Below are 22,122 nucleotides of genomic sequence, written 5' to 3' on the forward strand. Positions count from 1 at the left end.
TGGAGTTCACTGACTTTAACATTTTAAAAGAAAGACCTCAAACAAGAGCCACATCACAGTAACTTGATGCTTTTATTGCGAAAAGAGACCGAATAAAAAACAAAACATGACAAAACTCAACATCATTTCTACAATTTCATGATCACAGCTTCCATCTTTAAAGGACTGCAAGTGGAAGAAGTTTACAATGTTCACGAGGAATCTGTTCAATCATTCTGAATTATTTTATACAAAGTTCATTCATTAGTTTATAACAATAAGCTGACATATTTCTGTAAGTGTGATCCTGTACAGACTTAACTGATCAGCAGTGAGAAACAGGAGGAGACTCTCCATCCTACACAGCACACAGAGACACTGAGGAACCAGGAGACCAGACCCTAAACCTAAACCCAGGATAAAGAGGCTGAGTGAATGTGGTGTTGAAGGTGTAGAGGTGGATCAGTGAGTCAGGGGAGACTGAGTAGAAGGACAGAGAGCCAGCAGGAACGTCCACATACACTGCTACTCTACCAGAGACAGAGGAGGAGATGGATGTTTCTCTCTTATTGTGACAGACCGAGTAACCACCATCAGAACAGTTCAGACTCCAGGACTGATCATTACATCCAAACCAACAGTCATCACTGTTTCCTCTCCTCCTGATTCCTCTGTAACTCACTGATATATAAACGCCTCCTCTCCTCTCAACCTCCCAATAACAGCGACCAGTCAGACCATCTCTACACAGCAGCTGAGGATAGTAGTCAAACCTCTCTGGATGATCAGGATATGACTGATCCTCCTTCACATATGTCACCTTCCTGTTGTTGTCAGAGAGTTTGAGGTTTCTGTTCACTGTGTTTGTGTCGAGTGTGAGTTCACAGGAATCTGACGGAGACAACGAGACACAACACAGCTGCAGTTATTAAAGTGATGGTTCGGAATAATTTCACCCTAGGGTCCTTTGCACAATGACCTCGAGCCAAACACCCCCCCAGAAACTTTCATCTGGGTCGAACATTGGGAGAGTTAGCGTAGAGTAGCATTATCAGTTGAATAGTGTAGCGCAAGCGCTAATGGATCCACATTTGTATCTCGTAAATGACCCCACTAATAATGCCCGAAATGATACCAAACTTCTACAGTAGTACAAATAGGTTATGCATTCATAAAACGATGGATTGGAAAGTTTGTAAGTACACCAGAAGTTTATTTAAATAAAACTTGCCTGTTGGCTTCTGCTCTCTGTTGCTGCTGCTACTGTTACCGTCATTAAGAGCGCTTAGGGACGTCTACAAATTACAACACCGAAAAGAGATGCAACAAAAATATTTATTAATTTAACTTTTTTTTTTAAGTAAGTGCTGTAGTATAACTAGCAGGAGACAAGTTATAATTGAGGTAAGTTAGGAGACATTACCTTATTTAATCATTAAATTAATAAATATTTTTGTTGTATCTCTTTTCGGTGTTGTAATTTGTAGACGTCCCTAAGCACTCTTACTGCCCGTTAGGTAGCAACAGCAGAAGCAGCAGCAGAGACAAGAAGCCAGCAGGCAAGTGTTATTTACATAAACTTCTGGTGTACTTACAAACTTTCCAATCCATCATTTTATGAGTACATAACCTATTTGTACTAGTGTAGAAGTTTGGTATCATTTCAGGCATTATTAGTGGGGTCCTTTACGAGATACAAACGTGGATCCATTAGCCCCTGCACTAAGCTATTTAGCTGATCACGCTAACTCGTCCAATGTTAGACCCAGCTGAAAAAAAGCTTCTGGGGGTTGTTTGGCTCAAGGTCATGGTGCAAAGGATCCTAGGGTGAAATTACTCCGAACCATCATTTTAACCTATCAGCACTTTGATGATGACATCAGAGGGTTGCATGATTGATGTCACAGTTTGATGAATGAAATGTAAAACTGACTTACACTTCCTCAGACCTGGTGTCAACCATCTGACTCCAGCAGGCTCCACCCTGAAATGAGGAGGAGGGGAGGTATGGAATGCAGTTTTATTCACAATTAAATAAATGAATGAATGAATGAATGAATGAATGAATGAATAAACAAATAAATAAATAAATCATGAAATAAATAAATAAATTATTTCATGATACTTTTATTTCATAAGTCCATATTTATTTATTTCAAGAGACTTTTATTTTCCTAATGCCTTATTTATTTCACTCTGTATTTATTTCCATTTCTTATATGCAAATCAGGAGGCGTGGCTATCTCTCACATTCAGAACAAGGTGAATGGGACTTCTTTGGCAGACCAACAACAGGACAATTTTAACAATTTTCACCATCTTATTCATCACTAAATTCACTTCTGACAACGTTTTAGGCGAGAAATTAACTGTTTAGATTTCGAATATAGGCAGTCTTGCGAAAATCGTTGCTAAATTGACAATTTAATTCAAAGTTTTCGGAGTTGAGAAGCTCCACAAAGTAACGCGACAACCAGCAGCGCCTGCCCCGGCCGCTGGCTCGTCGCTCGGACAGTCTCGCTCGGACACACTTCTGTAAACCGGAGGTGTCTTTGACCGCTCTCGTAAATAAGAGGCTTTTATTTCGCCGTTGACGGATCGTTTGTTTAAATATCACAACACATGTCCATCATAAGATTAATGGGAACCAGATTTTTTTTTGGAGTTAAACTCAACAAGCACCTGACAACCTCGCTGGCCATCCGTCTCTCACACACACCGCCACACACACACACACACACAGGGCCACAGCGCAGCAGCAGAGGAGAGAGTGGGTCACAGCAGTAAAATCAGCCCACTTCGTAGCCACAAACCTCACCCAGGCACGAATCAGCCGTTTCTCCTAGTGGACCCTCTGCCCTGTTTCTGATGTATCGTACATCCCGCACAAACACAATAGTTCACCATTTTTGCTAGGTCTCCAATATAACTGCTAGCCTACCCGTGGTTAGACTAACGGTAACTCTAGTCTTAGTGCAAGGAACGGGGAGAGCTTAAAACCACTGTAAAAAGTTACAACTTTTCATATTATATTCAGCAATTCGTTATAAAAAGCCATACAAAACAATGGTGGGCGGCTCTAATCTTTATGTTTAATAAGCACATTGCTTAACTTCATGAAAAATGTGACCTGCAATTTACACTTTAACAACGCCTCAGCTGTCGTGTCAACCCGCAGTGGACAGAGTACCACGAGCTGCCTGTTGTGGTGCTCCGTCAGGTCAGCGCTAGTTGGTCGTCTAGTTACCCCAGAATAGGTGACTGTGGGCTGGGCAAACAGCACCGCAAACTGCCGGTCGTGGTGCTCCGTCAGGTCAGCGCTAGTTGGTGGTCTAATTACCCCAGAATAGGTGACTGTGCGCTGGGTAAAGAGTACAGTGTTGCACTCTCACTTCGCCAGCCTTTTTTTTGCCCACGGCTCTGTTCTGAATGTGAAAGATAGCCACGCCACCTGATTTGCATATAAGAACTGGAAATAAATAGAGAGGGAAATAAATAAATGTGGACTTATGAAATAAAAGTCTCCTGAAATAAATAAATATGGACTTATGAAATAAACGTACCATGAAATAATTACATTTATTTAATTATTTATGTATTTATTGCCTCATTTATTTAATTCAGGGTGTATTTATTTATTTATTTATTTATTTATTTATTTATTTATTTATTTATTTATTCATTTATTTATTTATGTATTTATTCATTTATTTATGTATTTATTTATTCATTTAAGTATTTATTCATTTATTTATGTATTTATTTATTTATTTTTGTATTTATTCATTTATTTAATTGTGAATAAAACGGCATTCCATAGGGAGGGGCATTACATCACTCTCACATACACAGCTTCGTTCTAATCAAATGTAGGGTTGGAATTTACTCATTTTATATTCATATTTGGGCTTTCAACAATTAAAATATTTAATTCAGTTTAATTTCCTTTAAACTGTCCAATCATAACAGAAGTTATCTCAGGACACTTAAACCAGATAAAGGAGGTCTAAGTCAGGATTTTATTTCATAGTACGCACAACAACAGTCCGTCCTCAGAAATCAGCTGTTCTTATAATAGGCTATTTGATGTGTATGAGAGTGTGTTCCTAGCACACTTTATCATATCATAATGACCAGGCCATGATAATATTACTGACACTACAGGTTGTTGTTTTGATAAACTCATCTATAGGCTGCTATATGAACGCTGTGTTATTCAACCAAAGCTGCATGAAAATAAAAGCCCTACAGAGGGAAATGAATGAAATATGTACAAATAACAGAGTGTGCCTATTATGTTTGGACATTTATGAATTCATGAATTAGACAATGTTTTATAAAGTTTATGATATCACCCTAACTTAACAACTGTCTGACATTTCCCTCTGGAAACAGCCGGTTTCCCGCAGAGTGTGAGGACCTGTATTTGGACTGGGATGGCACAGTTCCGGCGCGTTGCCCTCTCTACTGGACCCAATTCAGTACATACTGTGGATCCGAGAGCTCAACTTTAGAAAATCTAAATAAGCATATTAGCCAGTCATTGTCATGGTCGCAAGCATCAACTAGTGGTATCCCCCACCCCGAGATACAATTTGAAGACGAAATAAAGTCTAACAAGCAAACACACTTTTCTTCATGCAGGTTTTGTCACAAACAGTATTAAAGTTTGGACTGATAACGAGGACATAAATGGTAACGATTGCGCGAGAGTTTAACGGCTGTATTTTCAGACTTTGACATTTGATGATATATGCACAGTTTTAAAAGACAGATATTTATTTATTTACACTGTGTTCTGCAGCTATCTAACGCTAGGGTATTTGATGCTATCCTGTATTCCATGCAGTCAGGCCATCTCCTCCTCCTGAGGTCCCGGAGCGGACAATGTGACGGCGAGACAGCGCCGATTAAATATTAAGAACAAATTTGTATTTAAGATTTGAGTTGGAGGTGTTTATGGAACACTCAGTACAAGCGCAAATAACACTGCTGGATTTCATCTTCATGATAACATGGATGATATGGACTGAAAGAATGTGCGCAAGGCATCAATACTAGAAAATATTATACCTCACCATCTGTGTAGCCAATTCCTATTTTGTCTCCAAAATGTGTGTACGTAAGTTCTTTAAAACCTCCTACACAAATATCTAATTTTGTTCATCAGTGTTTGTACCTGAGAGTGTCCAGTCTCCAGAGAGGATCCTCCAGTCCCGCTGACAGTAGATTCACTGCTGAGTCTCCTGGATGATTATAGCTCAGGTCCAGCTCTCTTAGATGGGAGGGGTAGGAGCTCAGAGCTGAGACCAGAGAAGAACAGCCTTCCTCTGAGATCAGACAGCCTGACAGACTGCAAACACACAGAACACCACACAGGAACTCTCTGTCAACACGTGGAGCCATGTGTTTGTTTTATGTTTGTCTGTTGTCCAGTTACATTTTGTTTTATTCATTCATTAAAATCATTTGTGGTATTTAATTATTCAACAACAAAAGCAAATGATTAAAAATCCTCATAGAAAGTAACTGAGTCGCGAAACTACCTCTGAAGTTTATCGCATCAGCAGACAAAAAGCTACATGTTAGCTGTTTATCAACTAAAGTTAATCAGAGTTTAAATGGTCATCAGTTGAATGGGTTAATGAATCCTGACCTGAGAGTCTCCAGTGTGCAGTGTGGACTATTCAGTCCAACAGAGATCAGTTTCCCTCCTGAATCCTGCAGGTTGTTGTTACTCAGGTCCAGCTCTCTCAGACTAGAGGACTGGGAGCTGAGAACTGAGGACAGAACTTCACAGCTTCTCTCTGACAGCTTACAGACACTCAGTCTGAAAATACAACAGGAAACAAGACAGATAACAGTTGTGTTGAAATGTTGAGTCTAGACTTTTGGTATATTTAGTATATTAAATCTCTTTTCAGTTTAAATCCTTTCTGTTTTTTTCTAAACAAGTTGTGGATAACTAATAAAGACTGAATCAGGAATCAACGTCACATGGTATTAAAATATAAAGGATTTCAAGATCTTCGCCACAGTTCATTTTTCATGCAATTACAAATAAAAACAAAATACTTTGGAAACATTCAAAAAATTCTGAAATTGCAAAATTTATTCCCGACATGAGAAGGGTTGTTTAAATTAAATGAAGCTTAAAGTTTATAGAAATATCTCAAATTAAAGACAAACAGTAACTTGATCTGACCTGAGAGTCTCCAGTGTGCAGTATGGACTCTTCAGTCCAACAGAGATCAGCTTCCCTCCTGAATCCTGCAGGTTGTTGTTACTCAGGTCCAGCTCTCTCAGACTAGAGGACTGGGAGCTGAGAACTGAGGACAGAGCTTCACAGCTTCTCTCTGACAGGTTACAGCCACTCAGTCTGGAGAGACAACAGGAAGGAAACAACTTATTTATATTTCACTCCTGTTGAAAGATAGCAGAGTAATTAATGATGCATAAATCACACTGACAGAGCTTTGTTGGAGGGACGGTAATGAAGAAGAAATATAACTTTTCTTTTTAAATGGAAAGTCTGAACATTTGGTGATAGAGAATATAAAATCCATTTTAAACAAATTGTTAAAATTCTTGCTATATTATTCTAAACAAGTTGGAAACATGATAACTAATTGTGACTGAATAAGGAGTAAAAAGACATCCAGTATTCAGTATACACTTGAGAAAGTGGTGTTTGGCATTTTAGCCATGCAACTGTCGTAGATGTCTTTGTGTTATTGTTTTTTAAGTGCTGATACAGGTTTGTAATGTTACCCCGTGAGGTAGCAATGTTAGCAAGACAGGTTTTGCACAATACCTGAAGCTGTGCATCATCTTATTTTTTTAAACCAAAATACTCCCACACAAGTGACATACTGTTCCTATTTGGGACTAAAGTTTCTGTCGAGCCTGAGGCCATTGTACAAAAGCTCAAGGTACGCCGTAGCGTTAGCGTACCAAGTTGATGCTTTCTCTGTGGAGTGCAGACTGCTTTGCTCTCGCGAGTCACGTGACCAAATCGCAGCCTATGCGATTAGGAAATCGGGTTTAACAAATTGTGATATTATTGCAAATGCAATTAATCGTTCAGCCCTAGTTTAAATATCTGCTGCTTTACTCTTAACTCTCAACAGTTGGAAACATGATCATTAATCGTGACTGATTTAAGCAATATTACACGAGAGGGTTTGATTTAACATAATTATTGGCACGACAGTGATGCGGCTAGGACTGAGGTGCTGGCGCCTAGGTTCGTAAGCATGACTGAACAGATAATATGACATTAAACACAATCATGTGATAAAACATGAGATTAATCGCGATTAACTATAGAAATTCAGCAATTAATCGCGATTAAAAAAATGTATCGTTTATTCCAGAGTGTTTCATCCAATGATTCACTTCTCATCCTCTTCCAACCATTCATTAAAACTAAGTCTAAGTTAAAATTAACAACAAAACAATCCATTGTATCAATGTTGTAGGCTAACGTTACTGCTTTTTTGGTTCAGCCCTGGAAGTTACAATGTTGCCATGGAAATGGTGGAGTAATATTTTATGTGATGCGCCAGGTGTGCTCAAATGGCTCTGGGTGTGCTGTCATGCTGATTTGAGTATGTTCTAAATGTCTAGTTGACCAATCAGATTGTTTGGTTGGATCTACTTGTTGTATAATCAGGAATAAACAAACTTCCAGTAATCAAAGTCACATGATATTAAAATATATGTTATTTCTGGATCTCAGCCACAGTTCTTATTTCATTCTTTATGAAGTGATTCTAAATCAGAATAAAATACTTCTTCATATTTTTGAATGTTTCCAAAGTATTTTTCAATACTGTGTTTTCAAAGATTATTGTTCTTGATCTGACCGTAAAGTCTCCAGTGTGCAGTGTGGACTATTCAGTCCAACAGAGATCAGCTTCCCTCCTGAATCCTGCAGGTCGTTGTTACTCAGGTCCAGCTCTCTCAGACTAGAGGACTGGGAGCTGAGAACTGAGGACAGAGCTTCACAGCTTCTCTCTGACAGGTTACAGCCACTCAGTCTGGAGAGACAACAGGAAGGAAACAAGTTATTTATATTTCTCTCCTGTTGAAAGATATTTAATGATGAATAAATACCACTTACAGAGCTTTGTTGGAGGCTTTGACCACTGGCAGCAGCTTCAGAAGAGCTTTCTCTGAAGCAGCGTATTTCTTCAGGTCAAACACGTCCAGATCTTCTTCTGATGACAGTAAGATGAAGACCAGAGCTGACCATTGAGCAGGAGACAGTTTATCTGTGGAGAGACTTCCTGAACTCATGGACTGTTGGATCTGCTCCACTAGAGAACGATCATTCAGTTCATTCAGACAGTGGAACAGATTGATGCTTCTCTCTGCAGACAGACTCTCACTGATCTTCTTCTTGATGTACTTGACTGTTTTCTGATTGGTCTCTAAACTACTTCCTTTCTGTGTTATCAGACCTTGTAGGAGTTTCTGATTGGTCTGCAGAGAAAGCCCCAGGAGGAAGCGGAGGAACAAGTCCAGGTGTCCATTTGGACTCTCTACGGCCTTGTTCACAGCACTCTGGTAGATACGTGTTGATGATGTTTGTTTTCCTGATAGCAGATTGACTCCAGAGTTGATGAATGTCAGATGGACATGAAGAGCAGCCAGAAACTCCTGAACACTCAGATGGACGAAGCAGAACACCTTGTCCTGGTACAGTCCTCTCTCTTCTTTAAAGATCTGTGTGAACACTCCTGAGTACACTGAGGCTGCTGTGATATTGATTCCACACTCTGTCAGGTCTGATTCATAGAAGATTAGGTTGCCTTTCTGCAGCTGCTCAAAAGCCAGTTTTCCCAAAGACTCGATCATCTTCCTGCTCTCTGGACTCCAGTGTTGATCTATCTCAGATTTTCCATGATATTTGATGTTCTTCAGTTTGGTCTGAACCACCAGGAAGTGGATGTACATCTCAGTCAAGGTTTTGGGCAGCTCTCCTCCCTCTCTGGTCTTCAACACGTCCTCGAGAACTGTAGCAGTGATCCAGCAGAAGACTGGGATGTGGCACATGATGTGAAGGCTTCGTGATGTCTTGATGTGGGAGATGATTCTGCTGGCCTTCTCCTCATCTGTGAATCTCTTCCTGAAGTACTCCTCTTTCTGTGGGTCAGTGAACCCTCTGACCTCTGTCACCATGTCAACACACTCAGGAGGGATCTGATTGGCTGCTGCGGGTCGTGTGGTTATCCAGAGGCGAGCAGAGGGAAGCAGTTTCCCCCTGATGAGGTTTATCAGCAGCACACCCACTGAGGTGGACTCTGTAACATCAGTCAGGATCTCAGTGTTGAGGAAGTCCAGAGGAAGTCGACACTCATCCAGACCGTCAAAGATGAACACAACCTCTTCAAACCTGCAGATTCCTGCGTCTTTGGTTTCACTAAAGAACCGATCAACAAGTTCCACCAAAGTGAACTTTTCCTCTTTCAGCAGATTCAGCTCTCTGAAGGTGAATGGAAATGTGAATTGGATGTCCTGGTTGGCTTTGTCTTCAGCCCAGTCCAGAGTGAACTTCTGTGTTAAGACTGTTTTCCCGATGCCAGCCACTCCCTTTGTCATCACTGTTCTGATTGGTTCATCACTTCCAGGTGGGGTTTTAAAGATGTCTTCTTGTCTGATTGTGATTTCTTGGCTGTCTGGTTTCCTGGATGCTATTTCAATCTGTCTGACCTCATGTTCATCATTGACCTCTGCAGTCCCTCCCTTTGTGATGTAGATATCTGTGAACATCTGATTCAGAAGGGTTTGGTTTCCTGCTTTAGCAATCCCCTCAAACACACACTGGAACTTCTTGTTTAGGTTAGATTTGAGTTTACGTCGGCAGACTCCAGCAGGACTTCCTGAATGAATACATAACAAAGAAGATCAGTAAGTGATTTATAAAGAAACAGGAACATACTTTGACCCTTCTCTGGAGATATTAGTAAACATCCCATTAGTCCAGCAAGTTAAATCTTTAGAGAAATCCTCTTACTGCTCTGCAGACGGTCAGCCAGCTCATCCTGCTTCATTCTCCTCAGGAAGTACAGTGTGATCTTCAGAAATGCCTCTTTGCTCCTCCTCTGCTCTTCATCCTCATCCTTCCTCTTACTCTTTGAGCATTCTGGGAAATCTGGACTCAGAAGCTTCTGGATCTTCTTCAGCTCGTTCTTCACAAAAGTGACGATGTCCTCCTCTAGCAGCTGGAACAGAAGATTATATGAATCAAATCAAACTGAAATCATGGAAGCAAACATCAGATACTTGTTGGACAGCCTGACAATCCACTGGTCTAAAAAGTGCAGCATGGAGATGATTGTGAATAGAATAGCTAGTAAAAGTAGTTGTTGTACATGTACAGACCATAAATATGGAGTCCAGGTGTGTTTGATGCTGCTGGGCAGACTGACCACTGGGAACCTCTGAGATCTCCTGGTCCACTCTGTGGAGGAATCAAGAAGAATTAGCTCACATCATGTCCGTCCACACAGATACAAACACAAGGTAAAGATCCTGTGACTTACAGTGTTGATTACAACATTGAATCAGATGTTTTCCCCTGACATTAAAGTGTTGGTGGTACTGCTGACCCCACTGTTAATCAACCGAAAGAACTAAGAAGTAAACAAGGGCTACAACATGGTTGGCCTAAAGGACTCCTGAAGCAGAAGACTGGTCTGAGTGAGGAAGACTGCTCTCTTTGCCCGGTCAGCTCTCAGATGATGTCATGTTGTGATTACAAATGGTGAATATACGGGTGCCTGGGTGGCCTAGTGGTAGAACCATACATATATAGAGGCTCAGTTCTTGACGCAGAGGTTGTGGGTTTTATTCTGACTTGTGACACTTTCCTGCATGTTACCCCCCACCCCTCTCTCTCCCCTTTCATGTCTAAGCTGTCACTAATAAAGGCCTAAATATCAAATAAGAGGTGAATTTACAGCTCACAGAAACTTAATACTATCTAGTGTCTGACAGAAATGATGCCTATGTGAAATACTTCTAAAATACTACATCTATGAATCTCATTATATGGTACTGATAACCTACTTTCTGTCAGATGGATGTCTTTTTTTTAAATCTATAAAATAATCGTATGACCGGTCGCTCTTGAAGGACACACAGCTGGGTTCAGGTTCAGGTTCAGGAGACTCTGGTTTCTGCTGCTGGATTCTGAAACAAACAGATAAATAAATGTGCATTTCGAAAAAATCTTTTAAAAGGTGCTCTAAGTGATGTCGCGCATTTTTTAGGGCTACATTTTTTAGGCTACATTTTTTAGGCCAAATCTTTTGTCACATATAGGAAACATCTCACTATCTGCTAGCTGCCTGTCCCCTGAACACACTGTAAAAAATGTGTTCTCTGTAGACAGCCCAGACTCCACAAACGGCAACAAAAACAAACTGGCCAACCTGCTAGGGATGGGCGTATCGATCCTGTGGTATCGATAGATCGATATACTCACGCTACTCATTTGGCATTGATTTCCTTAAAAAAATATCAATATAAACTAAAAAATAGTAATTGGGGGTGTATGCATCACTTTCAGCTGTTTTAGATTACTTACTTAAATTACTATGTGCCGTGACACCCCTGTACCTGGCGGCGTATTAAGCTGGCCCATGTCACGTAATTGTAATTATTAACAACTGAATGCTAATAACGACTTACTTTTTGTCAGGAACACGTTTAAAATATAAATAATCCTCTTTTGACTGGTCGCTCTTGAAGGACACACAGCTGGGTTCAGGTTCTGAGTCTGGTCTGGTCCTGATAGAAAAACATTAAGATTAAAGATTCCCTGCATAACATAACTGTAAAAATATATAATTAAGATACATATGTAGATAAGCCTAATTATATAAAATAAATGCCAATAATGACTTCCTTTCTGACAGAAAGAAAGAAACAGGTGATTAAATAAAAAAAAATCCTTTTATAAGATTCTACTTTAATAAGGTGCCACTGTTCTTCAGGAGGAGTTGGTTCTTTCAAATGTTTTGTAATGTTGCTGACTTCATAAAGTAAATGAAACCATTTCACAGCCGCTGCTTTGACTACTCAGTTCCCTAGTTCAGTTAGGCCACGTCCACACGTACCAAAAATCTATTTTTTACCCGTCTTCCCTGGATTCGTTTCAAGAATAGTTGCGTCCAAACAAATCCATTTGTAAATGACTCAACGCGTTACTTCATATTCCAGGCCTATAGGTGGCGCTGTTTCTGCTACAGAAATTCACCAAAAACAAAGAGCATAGTTAACTTCCACTTCCCATCATAACATGACTAGATTTTAACGTTCTCGTAATACATCCATGGATTATAATAACTTTCACCACTGCTCATTTTATAAAGGTCGCAGCAAGACAGCGTGTCTTTGTTTACATTGTATAATGGGCTGTTGGATTGCTTTTTATTTTGCAATTCTGTCTGCCATCGGACATAATTGCAGCACGCTATTAGCGACCTAACGTTAGCGCGCTAACGTTAGCTCTGTTAGCTAACATCAGCAGTCAAACAAACATCAATGATCCATGAATGATGTCTTTTTGATAATCTATACGTTTTTCTTGCAGTAGCCTTTCTACAATAAGCCGTGCTAAAAGTTACTATAATCCGTTCAAGGAGTTGATAAGCAGACAGATTAGCTAGCTAGTTGATAAGTTGTCTACTTCCACTTTATAAACAGATAGCCATAGCAGCTAACGTTAACATTACGTCGCTGCTGGAGCGGTCAGCTACTTTAGCGATGTTTAACGTTGGCTACATAACATAAGAAATATATCTTGTGTAGAATCCAGAGGGAAGGGTCAGGGAGCAGAGACAAAGTATTTAGATGAAGTGAGCTGGTTTGACCATGGAGATGGGATATGCTCACTTAGCTTCACCGCAGTTGTGTGTGTCAGTGGCCGTGGGTAAGAGAGGGTGTAAAAGAGGTCGTGGGGTGTGGTTATGACATCATTGATACGAACGTATGCGGTTTCGCCAAGCCAAAAGGGAGCCCTTTTCGATTTTTTTCACCCTGGGACCAGGTTTCAAAAAAGTGCGTTTACAGGATCCGTTTGAACGATCGGCCCAAACGATGCAAAACATGCGTGTTTGCATAAAAAAGTGTCTCCGTGTGGATAGGGTAGGTTATCATTTTGTTTTTTTCTGATACTGGTGCTAAAGCAGTACTTTTAAAACGGTGCCGGTGCCTAAACGGTGCCTGAACCGATACTTTTTAAAAAAGAAAAAAAAAAAGAAGAAAAAAAAAGAAGGGTACTAAACAGTCGGCGACAGAACAACTTGTTTATTACTAAGGCCATATGGTCAAAATTAAATGATTTAATAGTAATGTAATAACTAAAACTTATAATAATCAATAACTTATTTCACCAGTAAATTGCTGCTGAATGACAAAAACAACCACCAGATGGGAAAAGGGTATTTTAAAATAACTTTTTATGCACCGCAAGGCTATAGGTTACCAGTTTCAGTGAACGCACCATCTGTGTTTTTCCAATGTCGGCAGCTGCTGCGCTGCAGAGCAGGCTGTTGCATCCCGGTGTTGAAATAAAGTCACACTTCATACTGTTTAACGTTAGCCGTCAGCATTTTAACCGTGTTTAATCCAGCTGCTAGCTAAAGGTAGGCTAACGTTACCTGCTGTCGAGTGTAGTGTAAAGTCAGGCACCGAAATCTTCATTCTTATTCGGTCTCATTACTACTGTTTACATTGGAACCGGTGCCCTATTGGAACCGGTGCCCTATTGGAACCGGTGCCCTATTGGCACCGTGTTTCGGTACCCAACCCTACGTGTGGATGGCCCCTCAGAGCTGTGGAGATCTGCCAATGAGAGACTAAGAAATAACAAAAGGAGACATAAAAGCAGGAATGTCGGTAGTAATAGTACAGTGTAGTGTAGTAATATCCTACATATTGGTGAATTTGGGGGCGTTTTATGAAACTAATAAGGTTTTTGCATACCGGTGGTAGGCCTGCACGATATTGGGAAAAAACTGAAATTGCGAGATTTTTTTTTCTGCAATATGAAAAAATAGACTAATTTTTACAAAATTACAAAAATAGCTCTATTTGGAACTAATAGATCATTCTCGATTACTGGGGTGATTTTGTAGGGGAGTGCATCTACATAGATAATAAAAATGAAAAAGGAACTTTCTAATGTGAACCATTGACTGACATGACACCATCAATCCAGGCTTAAGTGAATTATATTAATAATGCATGCATGTTGCTTTCTCTAAATTTCAGGTTGTGGTCGACTAGCAGGGCCTGCTTGTTAGTTATATATATTGATCAACATTGATTGTGATTGGTGGTTCACTGTGCATGCAGAGACTGCATTTCATACACTAGCAACTGTGTATCCAAGAACACTTAAATCAGAGTAAATTACGTTATAATCAGACACAGACTTCTGTTGTAGATTAGTGTTACGTTTCCAGCATCGCAGCTCCGAACCGCAACGTTAGTTGGGACAGACGCCTTGTTTCTTTAGGCCACACGTGTCAAACTCAAGGCCCGCGGGCCAAATCCGGCCCGTTGCAGATTTAGATCAGGCCCGTTTATCAATTTGGGTTCACGATAAATTTTGGCCCTCCAAGGAAACAAAGGAAAGTGTTTTTTAAACTGCAATTACATGACATTCAAAACAGAATATGGGCAGATTTGCAGACTCTGAGACTCAGAAATTCCCCCAGAAGCAGCAGAGAGAGTTTTAATATTCAGGCTGAGAAACAGGTTGTAAATTGAATAATTGTTTTTGCTTGATTTGCTAAATTCTACAAAGGCTAAGGAACTCTTTTGATGACTTTTGTAGGGCTTCATGTCAACAAAAATGTGACAAAAAGCAACAGATTTACAAAATGTCTGACAAATGTCTGAGAAAGCCACAAAAAAGTCAGAACAAAAATTAGGAAAAAAAGCTACCAAAATGTTTAAAAAAAAGTGACATGCAGTAACAAAAGCACGTCAATAAACTCTCCATGTCTGGCCCCTTGGTGTGATTCTCTCTTTCCAGTGTGGCCCTCTGGGAAACTGAATTTAACACCACTGCTTTAGGCTAACTTAATTAGCTTTAGCCTGGCTGGTAGCAGCTTTCTGCGGTGAAAATGGCGGGGAGAAGTTGTGATTCTGTTACATTAATCAGGTGATTTGGTTTGTCTTTGCAGTGGACATAAAACACGGACTACTGTAGCTTCACTACCCATGGAAAAGTGTGTGCATCACTGTGTCAGCTGCTACTTATGGTATTTTTCTACACAGGGCAAGCCTCACTTCCCATAACAAACTCTGTTGGACTAACGTTACGTCACATACACATGCTGCCCACATGGCCATCTGTCAGCCGGTAACAATCATGTAAAAGGGGAACGGTGAAAGTTTACTTTTCTATCAAGCAGTCATAAAGTTTTAGCATCAACATCCCAACGTTCTGCGATGTGAACATTGCGCACATCGCAATGTAGACGATAAAACTAAATATCGTGCAGCCTTAACCGGTGGCCATCTTTTCCAGGTACCAGCAGGGAACAGAGAACCGGGTTGGTCTGAGAGATCACTCAGATTAGAATTTAGTACCAGGTGAAAACAGGGCCATAGATATCCCAGAATCCACCTGGATAGGCTACAGTGGGCTGGGAACACAGAGACTCTCTACAAGAAGACCACACACCCAATGAGACAACAGTACTTCTAGTTTGTTGGAGGTTTTCAGAACAACTCACCTCCGTCTTCTCTTCTCCATTTCCATTTTCCTCCTCTCCATTTTAATTCTCCTCCTCTCTCTTAAGTAGTTATGGATCCATGGACCGGTCACACTTTAGGGACACACAGTTGGGTTCAGGTTCAGCAGGGTCTGGTTTCTGATGGGCCTGTTAAAAAGAGAGGAAGACCACTTTTTAATCTCCAGAAACAGAAGCTGCTGGAGAAACTAGAAGCTATCGAGCAGAAAATAAAGTCTGAATCTCTTCACTGAATGATTTCTGCTCTCTGCTCATCCTGCTTTTATTCATGTCATTCATTATCTTTCTGGGAGAACAGGAACATTGTAAAGACTCCATGACTAATGCCATCTTTCTGTCCTCTAATGGAGACTCCATTATGACAATCAATCTCACCTTTCTGTCCTGTGAATGTAAAAACAGGATTTAAAGTGGAGCTTTTGCATTAGTCTTTGAGGAGAAACTATTTTACAGACCTGTCCATTAAATCAACTATCCCTTAGACGATAAAATCGTTTGCGTGTTAGTCGACTAAGTATTTCTTTAATTAAAAGAGAGCAGATCTGGGCTCAGGTTAAGACAAGGAGATTTAAAAGAGCGTCGAGCTTAGGCCTCATTCTGTGGAAACCTACAACATTTTGTAACTTAAATTTGTGCATACTTATATATCTGAATGCAGGAATTTAGACGTCAGAAGATTTTTTTCGCCACTGTCGCACCAAATGATTGCTGAGAGTGTGGTCTACACTTAATCTATTTGTAGAGTGTCCTGATTAGGATTGGACACTACAAATAACATGTTATTGAATTTGAACACAAAGTTGCATCATAAAGAAGCGACACTAGGTCCTGTTGGAGGAGTGCCAGCTCATAGTGACGCAGATCCATATTTGTTGATTTAGTTAGGGAATAAGAGAGCTGAGTCTTGTTGTCTCCACATCAGTCCTGTCAGTGAATCAAACGACCGACACTAACTGCTGCAGACAGCTTTCTGATCTTCAACACAAGAGTCCGCAACACTTTCTCAGGAAATGAGAAGTGAAGTAGAAACATTTAGGGCCCTATCTTGCACCCGGCGCAGCGCAAAGCTCGACCCAAGTGTCTATGCTAGTTTAAGACCGACCCAGTTGTCAGTTTCCCATCCAGCACCCACGTCGTTTAAATAGCAAATGCACCTGCGCCCATCTGTGGCCCCATGGGCCTGCTGGTACACTTACAGGGAGGTGTGTTCAGGTGCATTCTGGGCGTGCTGGTCTTACAGGGAGGTGTGTTCAGGTGCATTCTGGGCGTATTGCTATCTTGAGGCAGCGGGAAGTGATCGCACCATTGACCAACAAAAACCTGGTCTAAAGTCAATAACGCAGCATTTCATTGTTATTTTAACAGAGCATTAGTAAAATGCTCCTAGGCTTGTGCACAGCGTACACACAGATGCAGAAGATTAAAAATAAAAATATGACGGTGCAAATCTGCCATTAATGGTCCATTCATGCCACCTGGGAATATCAAGGACCGCCCCCATGATTACGTTGTTTTTCCGACTGCCAGCGTTCACATGGTCGGGATGCGTGTTCTTCTTCTTCGGTTATATTGGCGTTTGGCATAACAAATTGTTGCATTACTCGCACCAACTGTTGGGCGTATCCTAGAGCATCAGGTGTGTGAAAACTTGGAGGCCACAATAACAAAGGACACCCCAAAGCTCTTCAATTACGCATTACTTTCCTTACTACAGTTTGTACAAAAGCTCAAAACATAGGCCTACTTGACTTGAATTGGTTTACTTGTTACTGGCAATAGCACACAACTTTAACTAATCTAACCCTTGTGTTGTCTTCCTGTCAACCATGAAAACAAACACTTTTGTTGTTCCGGTTTCTTTTTTTTCCCCAACGTTTGGGTCCCATTTTTAAAAATTTATATCGCTTTATCCGACGTTTTGTCGCCTTTTTCAATGTTTTGGGTGGGGTTTTTTAAAAACTTTTTTTGTGCTTTTCAAAACGGGTCAAATTTGATCCAAGGACAACATGAGGGTTAAGTTACTCTGTTGAAACCAATTGACAACTACAACCTAAATCAATAGCACATTGTGGACGTTGGCAAAATATATGACATGCATGCATGAATTTTCTATATTTAGGAAAAGTTTCTAACCATTCAACACATTTGAATGATCGTTGGCCATGTTTCTATACGTCAGTTGTTAACAACGCGTCACCAACTGGGAAACTTGGTTAGCAAATGTAGCCCCAGTTTCCCACCCCTGATTCCAGTGACGTGAATGATGACGTTTTCACTGGGAATTTATTTTATTTTTTTATGCCCATGAACGCACAGAAATAGCAATGCTCCAAGGTCCAAGGCAATGTGAGATGACACTCTGATTGGTTTATTGCATGTTACGCCCAAAACACACCTATGATTAATGAAGACACTAAGTACAACCCTTTTGAACCATGTGCCCGGCGTACGGACCTTGTTTAAGACCTAAGTCCACCCCAAAGGGATTTACCAGGTTTGTTGGAGATGAGCCAGGTCTGCGCAGAAGCGATCACCGGTGATCGCCGCCCAATGCAAGCCGGTTAGATTTGTGTCCGACTTGATCCTGACTTGCTCTGATGTCATGCACACATGGGCAACTATAACCTCACAAGATCAAGGCGGCCGCAGTTCTGAGATGCAGGCAAAGCAGTTGCTTTTCACCGACTGCAGATGTAACAGAGTTAAAAATGTAGTGTATTGTTATATATGATTTTTGCCAAAAATTAACAGCCTTGTTTGAATAGTTGTGAATGGGAGCCACCCTTGGCCATTTTGTGTACTACAGATCTGCTGCGTGTAGTCTCGCATTACTTCCCTACCCGATCAGAGAAGCTGTATACTTTTGATTGGGTAGGTTCAACGTACAAAGTACTTCACCCAGTATATCAGTTTCCTAAAAGTAAATTGATGTACACCTAAGCCTGAAGACAATGTTCTGATTTATTTTCCAAAGGTATGTGGCTCTATAATGTAATTTGGTTTTAATTAAGTGCTGTAACTTTATGCACTTAGGCTGCAGTTATGCCATTCTATATGAGAAGTTTAAAAGTTATGATTCAGATGATGGTTTTGTATGCATTTTCTATTGCTGAAAGAGTGATTGGCAGAGAAGCTGTATACTTTTGATCGGATGCTGTAAATGTGTACACCAAAGTCTGAAGACAGTGGTTCAAATGTTCCTAATTAGCATAACAAAATGCCCCGCAAATACCCATATAAGGACATGCCGCTTCCTGTGCACCTCCTGGGAAGCGGGAGACTGCCTTAGAGATCGTTGTCGGAGTCGCAGATGACTGGTACACTGCAGTGGTGGAGGAAGTACTGAATCTCAGTACAAATAAATAAATAAATAAATAAGTAAAAGTACAAATAACCAGAGCCATATTTACTTTAGTAAAAGTAGAAGATGTCCAAGGCCTGGCTTTTAAAAGAAGATCCTATCCTAACCAGCATAAAACGGAAATATGTTGTTAGACTCAAAATGCGGTTGGTTTTATTCTTGGATGTATTTTAAGACCGTTTTATTTTCTTTAACCATGGAAGTAAGCAAATAAAGTGTGTTAAGCAGCGAAAATGGGGAGGAGATATGAAGAGGTCCAGCCAAATAAATAAGATATGAACGCATCTTACTCAGCCTGGCGGAGGAGTAAACGATGCTGTGGAGAGAAACAGATGGCAACTGTGATTTAAAAATGGGAATAATAAAAAACAAACATTTTCACTTTTACCGGAGGCTGTATTACCGAGGGTCAGCAGCGCCGGAGCCGGCAGTGCCCCATATACTGTATACAGTATCTATGGCAACCAAACTTCACTGGTGAGACAAACTTGTGACAGTCAGGAAGACATTTTGGCAGGGGGGAAAAAATGTAACGGAACGTTGTATAAATGTAGTGGAGTAGAAAGTATAGATAATTGCTGCAAAATGTAACAAAGTAAAAGTCAAAAGTATGAACTATTGATTCAGTACAGATAGGGAAGTAGTACGTACAGTAACGAAGAATTTGTACTGCATTTTGGCCCTATAAATAGCACGATCAATCACCAAATACCGCAGCTGATTTAATCAGTTTAATTGCTGATGTAAATTGCAGTGTTAAAGTTTCTTTGCATACTATGATTTATTTTTCAACAAATGATCAGAAATACATTACAGTAAATACTATCATTGTAAACGACTGTAGAATTAAATAAAATGCAGCAACCAATTATTTGGAGCAAATTGTCATCACTCAAATGTGCGTGAGAGTGCTTTTCAGTGTTCGTAGATTTTGTTCTTAGCTAAGAACAAATCCAAGTTTGTTAATTATTCCAAGTGTCCATTAGTGAATGTCAGAATCTTCGCAAAAAGTGCGTAAGTGGGGTTTAAGAACAAATTTCTTCGTAAGAACGGCTGGGGTTCTGATTTATTTTCCAAAGGAAAAATAAAAAAAAAAGCTAAATTCTACATTTCGCCTCTGTCCCCCTGATGCTTGACCATCGTTACACAAGACCCAGGCGGACCCAGGGCATGCTGGGAAACACTGGCCTCTCAGCTGATCTAACAGAGACTAAATCTGTTCAGATTACAGATCATCTACAGTCTGCTGTTGATTAACATCAGCAACAGATCGCATGTAGAGCATTCTGACAGCTACTCTGTCATAATAAAAACAACTGGAGACTGTGTAGGAGCTGATTTATGGGTCTGATAACATTTTATTAAATCGGAATCGGACCACCAGTGTTTCTGTCACTTCCTGTTCAGCCTGAAGGCTGCTGGAATATATATATATATAAATAAATCGGCTGGTAACTGTCCGACTTGAGAGCGGATTTTTGTCACCGCCCCCGGCTGCTGCTGCTTGCTCTCGTCCACTTTACAGTCGAGGCGCAGTTCATCTCCAAGGAATAATAATAAGTAGAACTCTTTAGAACCAGGCGCCCGACGCACAGACCCTTTTTTCCGCCGTCAAACTACCAAAAGTGGATGTGGACACGCCCTAAACACACCTGCACCAGGTGCTGCGATCGTTAAAATAGGACCCAATATTTAACATTACAGAGCCATTAAGTGTTTCTGCTGCTAAACGCAGCTGGGAATGTCCGATGTGTTTATCATAATACATAAAGGATCTATAAGACAGTAGCCTAAGACTGATCAATAACTCGTTACACTCCCAGATACCCACACAACATGGCTGCGGATCTTTGTGAAGACGCCAGTTTGAATTAATCAGAGGTGTTGGTTTCTCTGCAACTTTCTGCTCTTAAACTAAACTAACCACAGCTTGAGTTCACGAGTCAAACGTTACAGACATTAGAGTTAAATTACCTTCAGCTGGAGCTCCACACTGTGAGGAAAAGCTGCGACACATCAGCCTCTGGAAAGTGAAAGGAAACTTTAAACAGGAAACAAGAGGAAACGCCCAGAGAGGCGCACCATTACTATAATCTAGGAAATAATGAATGGAACTTCTGACAGTTAACGTGTAATAACACATGTAACAGAGTTGTTTTTAAATCTAAAATATGTTTTGATTATAACAGAGGATGGCGTGTTGAGAGTACACACAACATTTAAGTTATAGATTAAATATTACAAAATAATACCTGGGTGCCCAGATATCTCAGTTGATAGAGCGGACGCCCACCTTTGCTGCATGCCACCCCTTCCCCTTTTATGTCTTCAGCTGTCCTGTCAATAAAGGCCTAAAAATGCCCCAAAAATAATATAAAAAATAAATAAAAATTAAAATAAATACAGTACCAGTCAAAGGTTTGGACACACCATCTCAAGCAATGGTTTTAATTCATTTGTATTATTTCCTATAAAGACATCAAAACTATGAAGGAACACATTTGGAATGATATAGTAAACAAAAAGTATTAAAAAAAACAGAATATGGTTTATATTTTAGATTGTTCAAAGTAGCCACCCTTTGCTCCGATTACTGCTTTGCACACTCTTCTCTCAATCAGCTTCATGAGCTAGTTACCAGGAATGGTTTTCCAACTGTCTTGAAGGAGTTCCCAGAGGTGCTGAGCACTTGTTGGCTGCTTTGCCTTCACTCTGCGGTCCAACTCACCCCAAACCATCAATTGGGTTAAGGTCAAGTGATTGTGGAGGCCAGGTCATGTGACACAGCACTCCATCACTCTCTTTCTTGCTCAAATAGCCCTTACATAGCCTGGAGGTGTGTTTGGGATCATTGTCCTGTTGAAAAATAAATGATGGTCCAACTAAGCACAAACCAGAGGGCTATTTCATAAAACCAAGATAAGGGATTAAGCCAGGATTTCCCAGTTATCCTGGCTCAATGTAGCCTTGACTCTGTTGCACAAAAGCTGAGGCACCTAAATT

At 40.4% G+C, this 22,122-nt stretch overlaps 3 protein-coding genes across 5 annotated transcripts in view; 2 read left to right on the plus strand and 1 right to left on the minus strand.

Annotated features, from left to right (window-relative positions):
* Positions 1-22,122, plus strand: part of LOC114548895 (NACHT, LRR and PYD domains-containing protein 3-like) — an 802,603-nt gene that overhangs the window by 760,783 nt on the left and 19,698 nt on the right. The window lies entirely within an intron of this gene.
* The window catches only part of LOC114548893 (NACHT, LRR and PYD domains-containing protein 12-like), a 594,283-nt gene that overhangs the window by 512,672 nt on the left and 59,489 nt on the right, over positions 1-22,122 (plus strand). The gene's annotated exons all lie outside the window — the stretch shown is intronic.
* On the minus strand, positions 54-21,140 carry LOC114548892 (NLR family CARD domain-containing protein 3). Its single transcript, XM_028568904.1, has 11 exons — positions 21,094-21,140; positions 15,741-15,887; positions 11,680-11,778; positions 11,056-11,178; positions 10,369-10,447; positions 10,001-10,208; positions 8,105-9,866; positions 7,848-8,021; positions 6,185-6,358; positions 1,917-1,963; positions 54-870 (listed from the first exon to the last, which is right to left on the minus strand). Exons 2-11 carry the CDS (start codon positions 15,779-15,781, stop codon positions 338-340), a joined length of 3,240 nt encoding a protein of 1,079 aa, XP_028424705.1. The 5' UTR covers positions 15,782-15,887; positions 21,094-21,140; the 3' UTR covers positions 54-337.

This window comes from Perca flavescens, chromosome 22, assembly GCF_004354835.1.
Source record: "Perca flavescens isolate YP-PL-M2 chromosome 22, PFLA_1.0, whole genome shotgun sequence".
Taxonomy (NCBI): Eukaryota; Metazoa; Chordata; class Actinopteri; order Perciformes; family Percidae; genus Perca; species Perca flavescens.

What these genes read in the sequence shown, in the direction of transcription:
- LOC114548892 (XM_028568904.1), bottom strand. Translation starts at nt 15,781, where the DNA reads ATGGAGAGGAGGAAAATGGAAATGGAGAAGAGAAGACGGAG. An exon ending in ATGGAGAAGAGAAGACGGAG is followed by an intron (nt 11,779 to 15,740) that starts GTGAGTTGTTCT and finishes TTTTTCTATCAG; the next exon opens with GACCAGACCAGACTCAGAAC. An exon ending in TGCACACTGGAGACTCTCAG is followed by an intron (nt 1,964 to 6,184) that starts GTCAGATCAAGT and finishes TCCTCATTTCAG; the next exon opens with GGTGGAGCCTGCTGGAGTCA.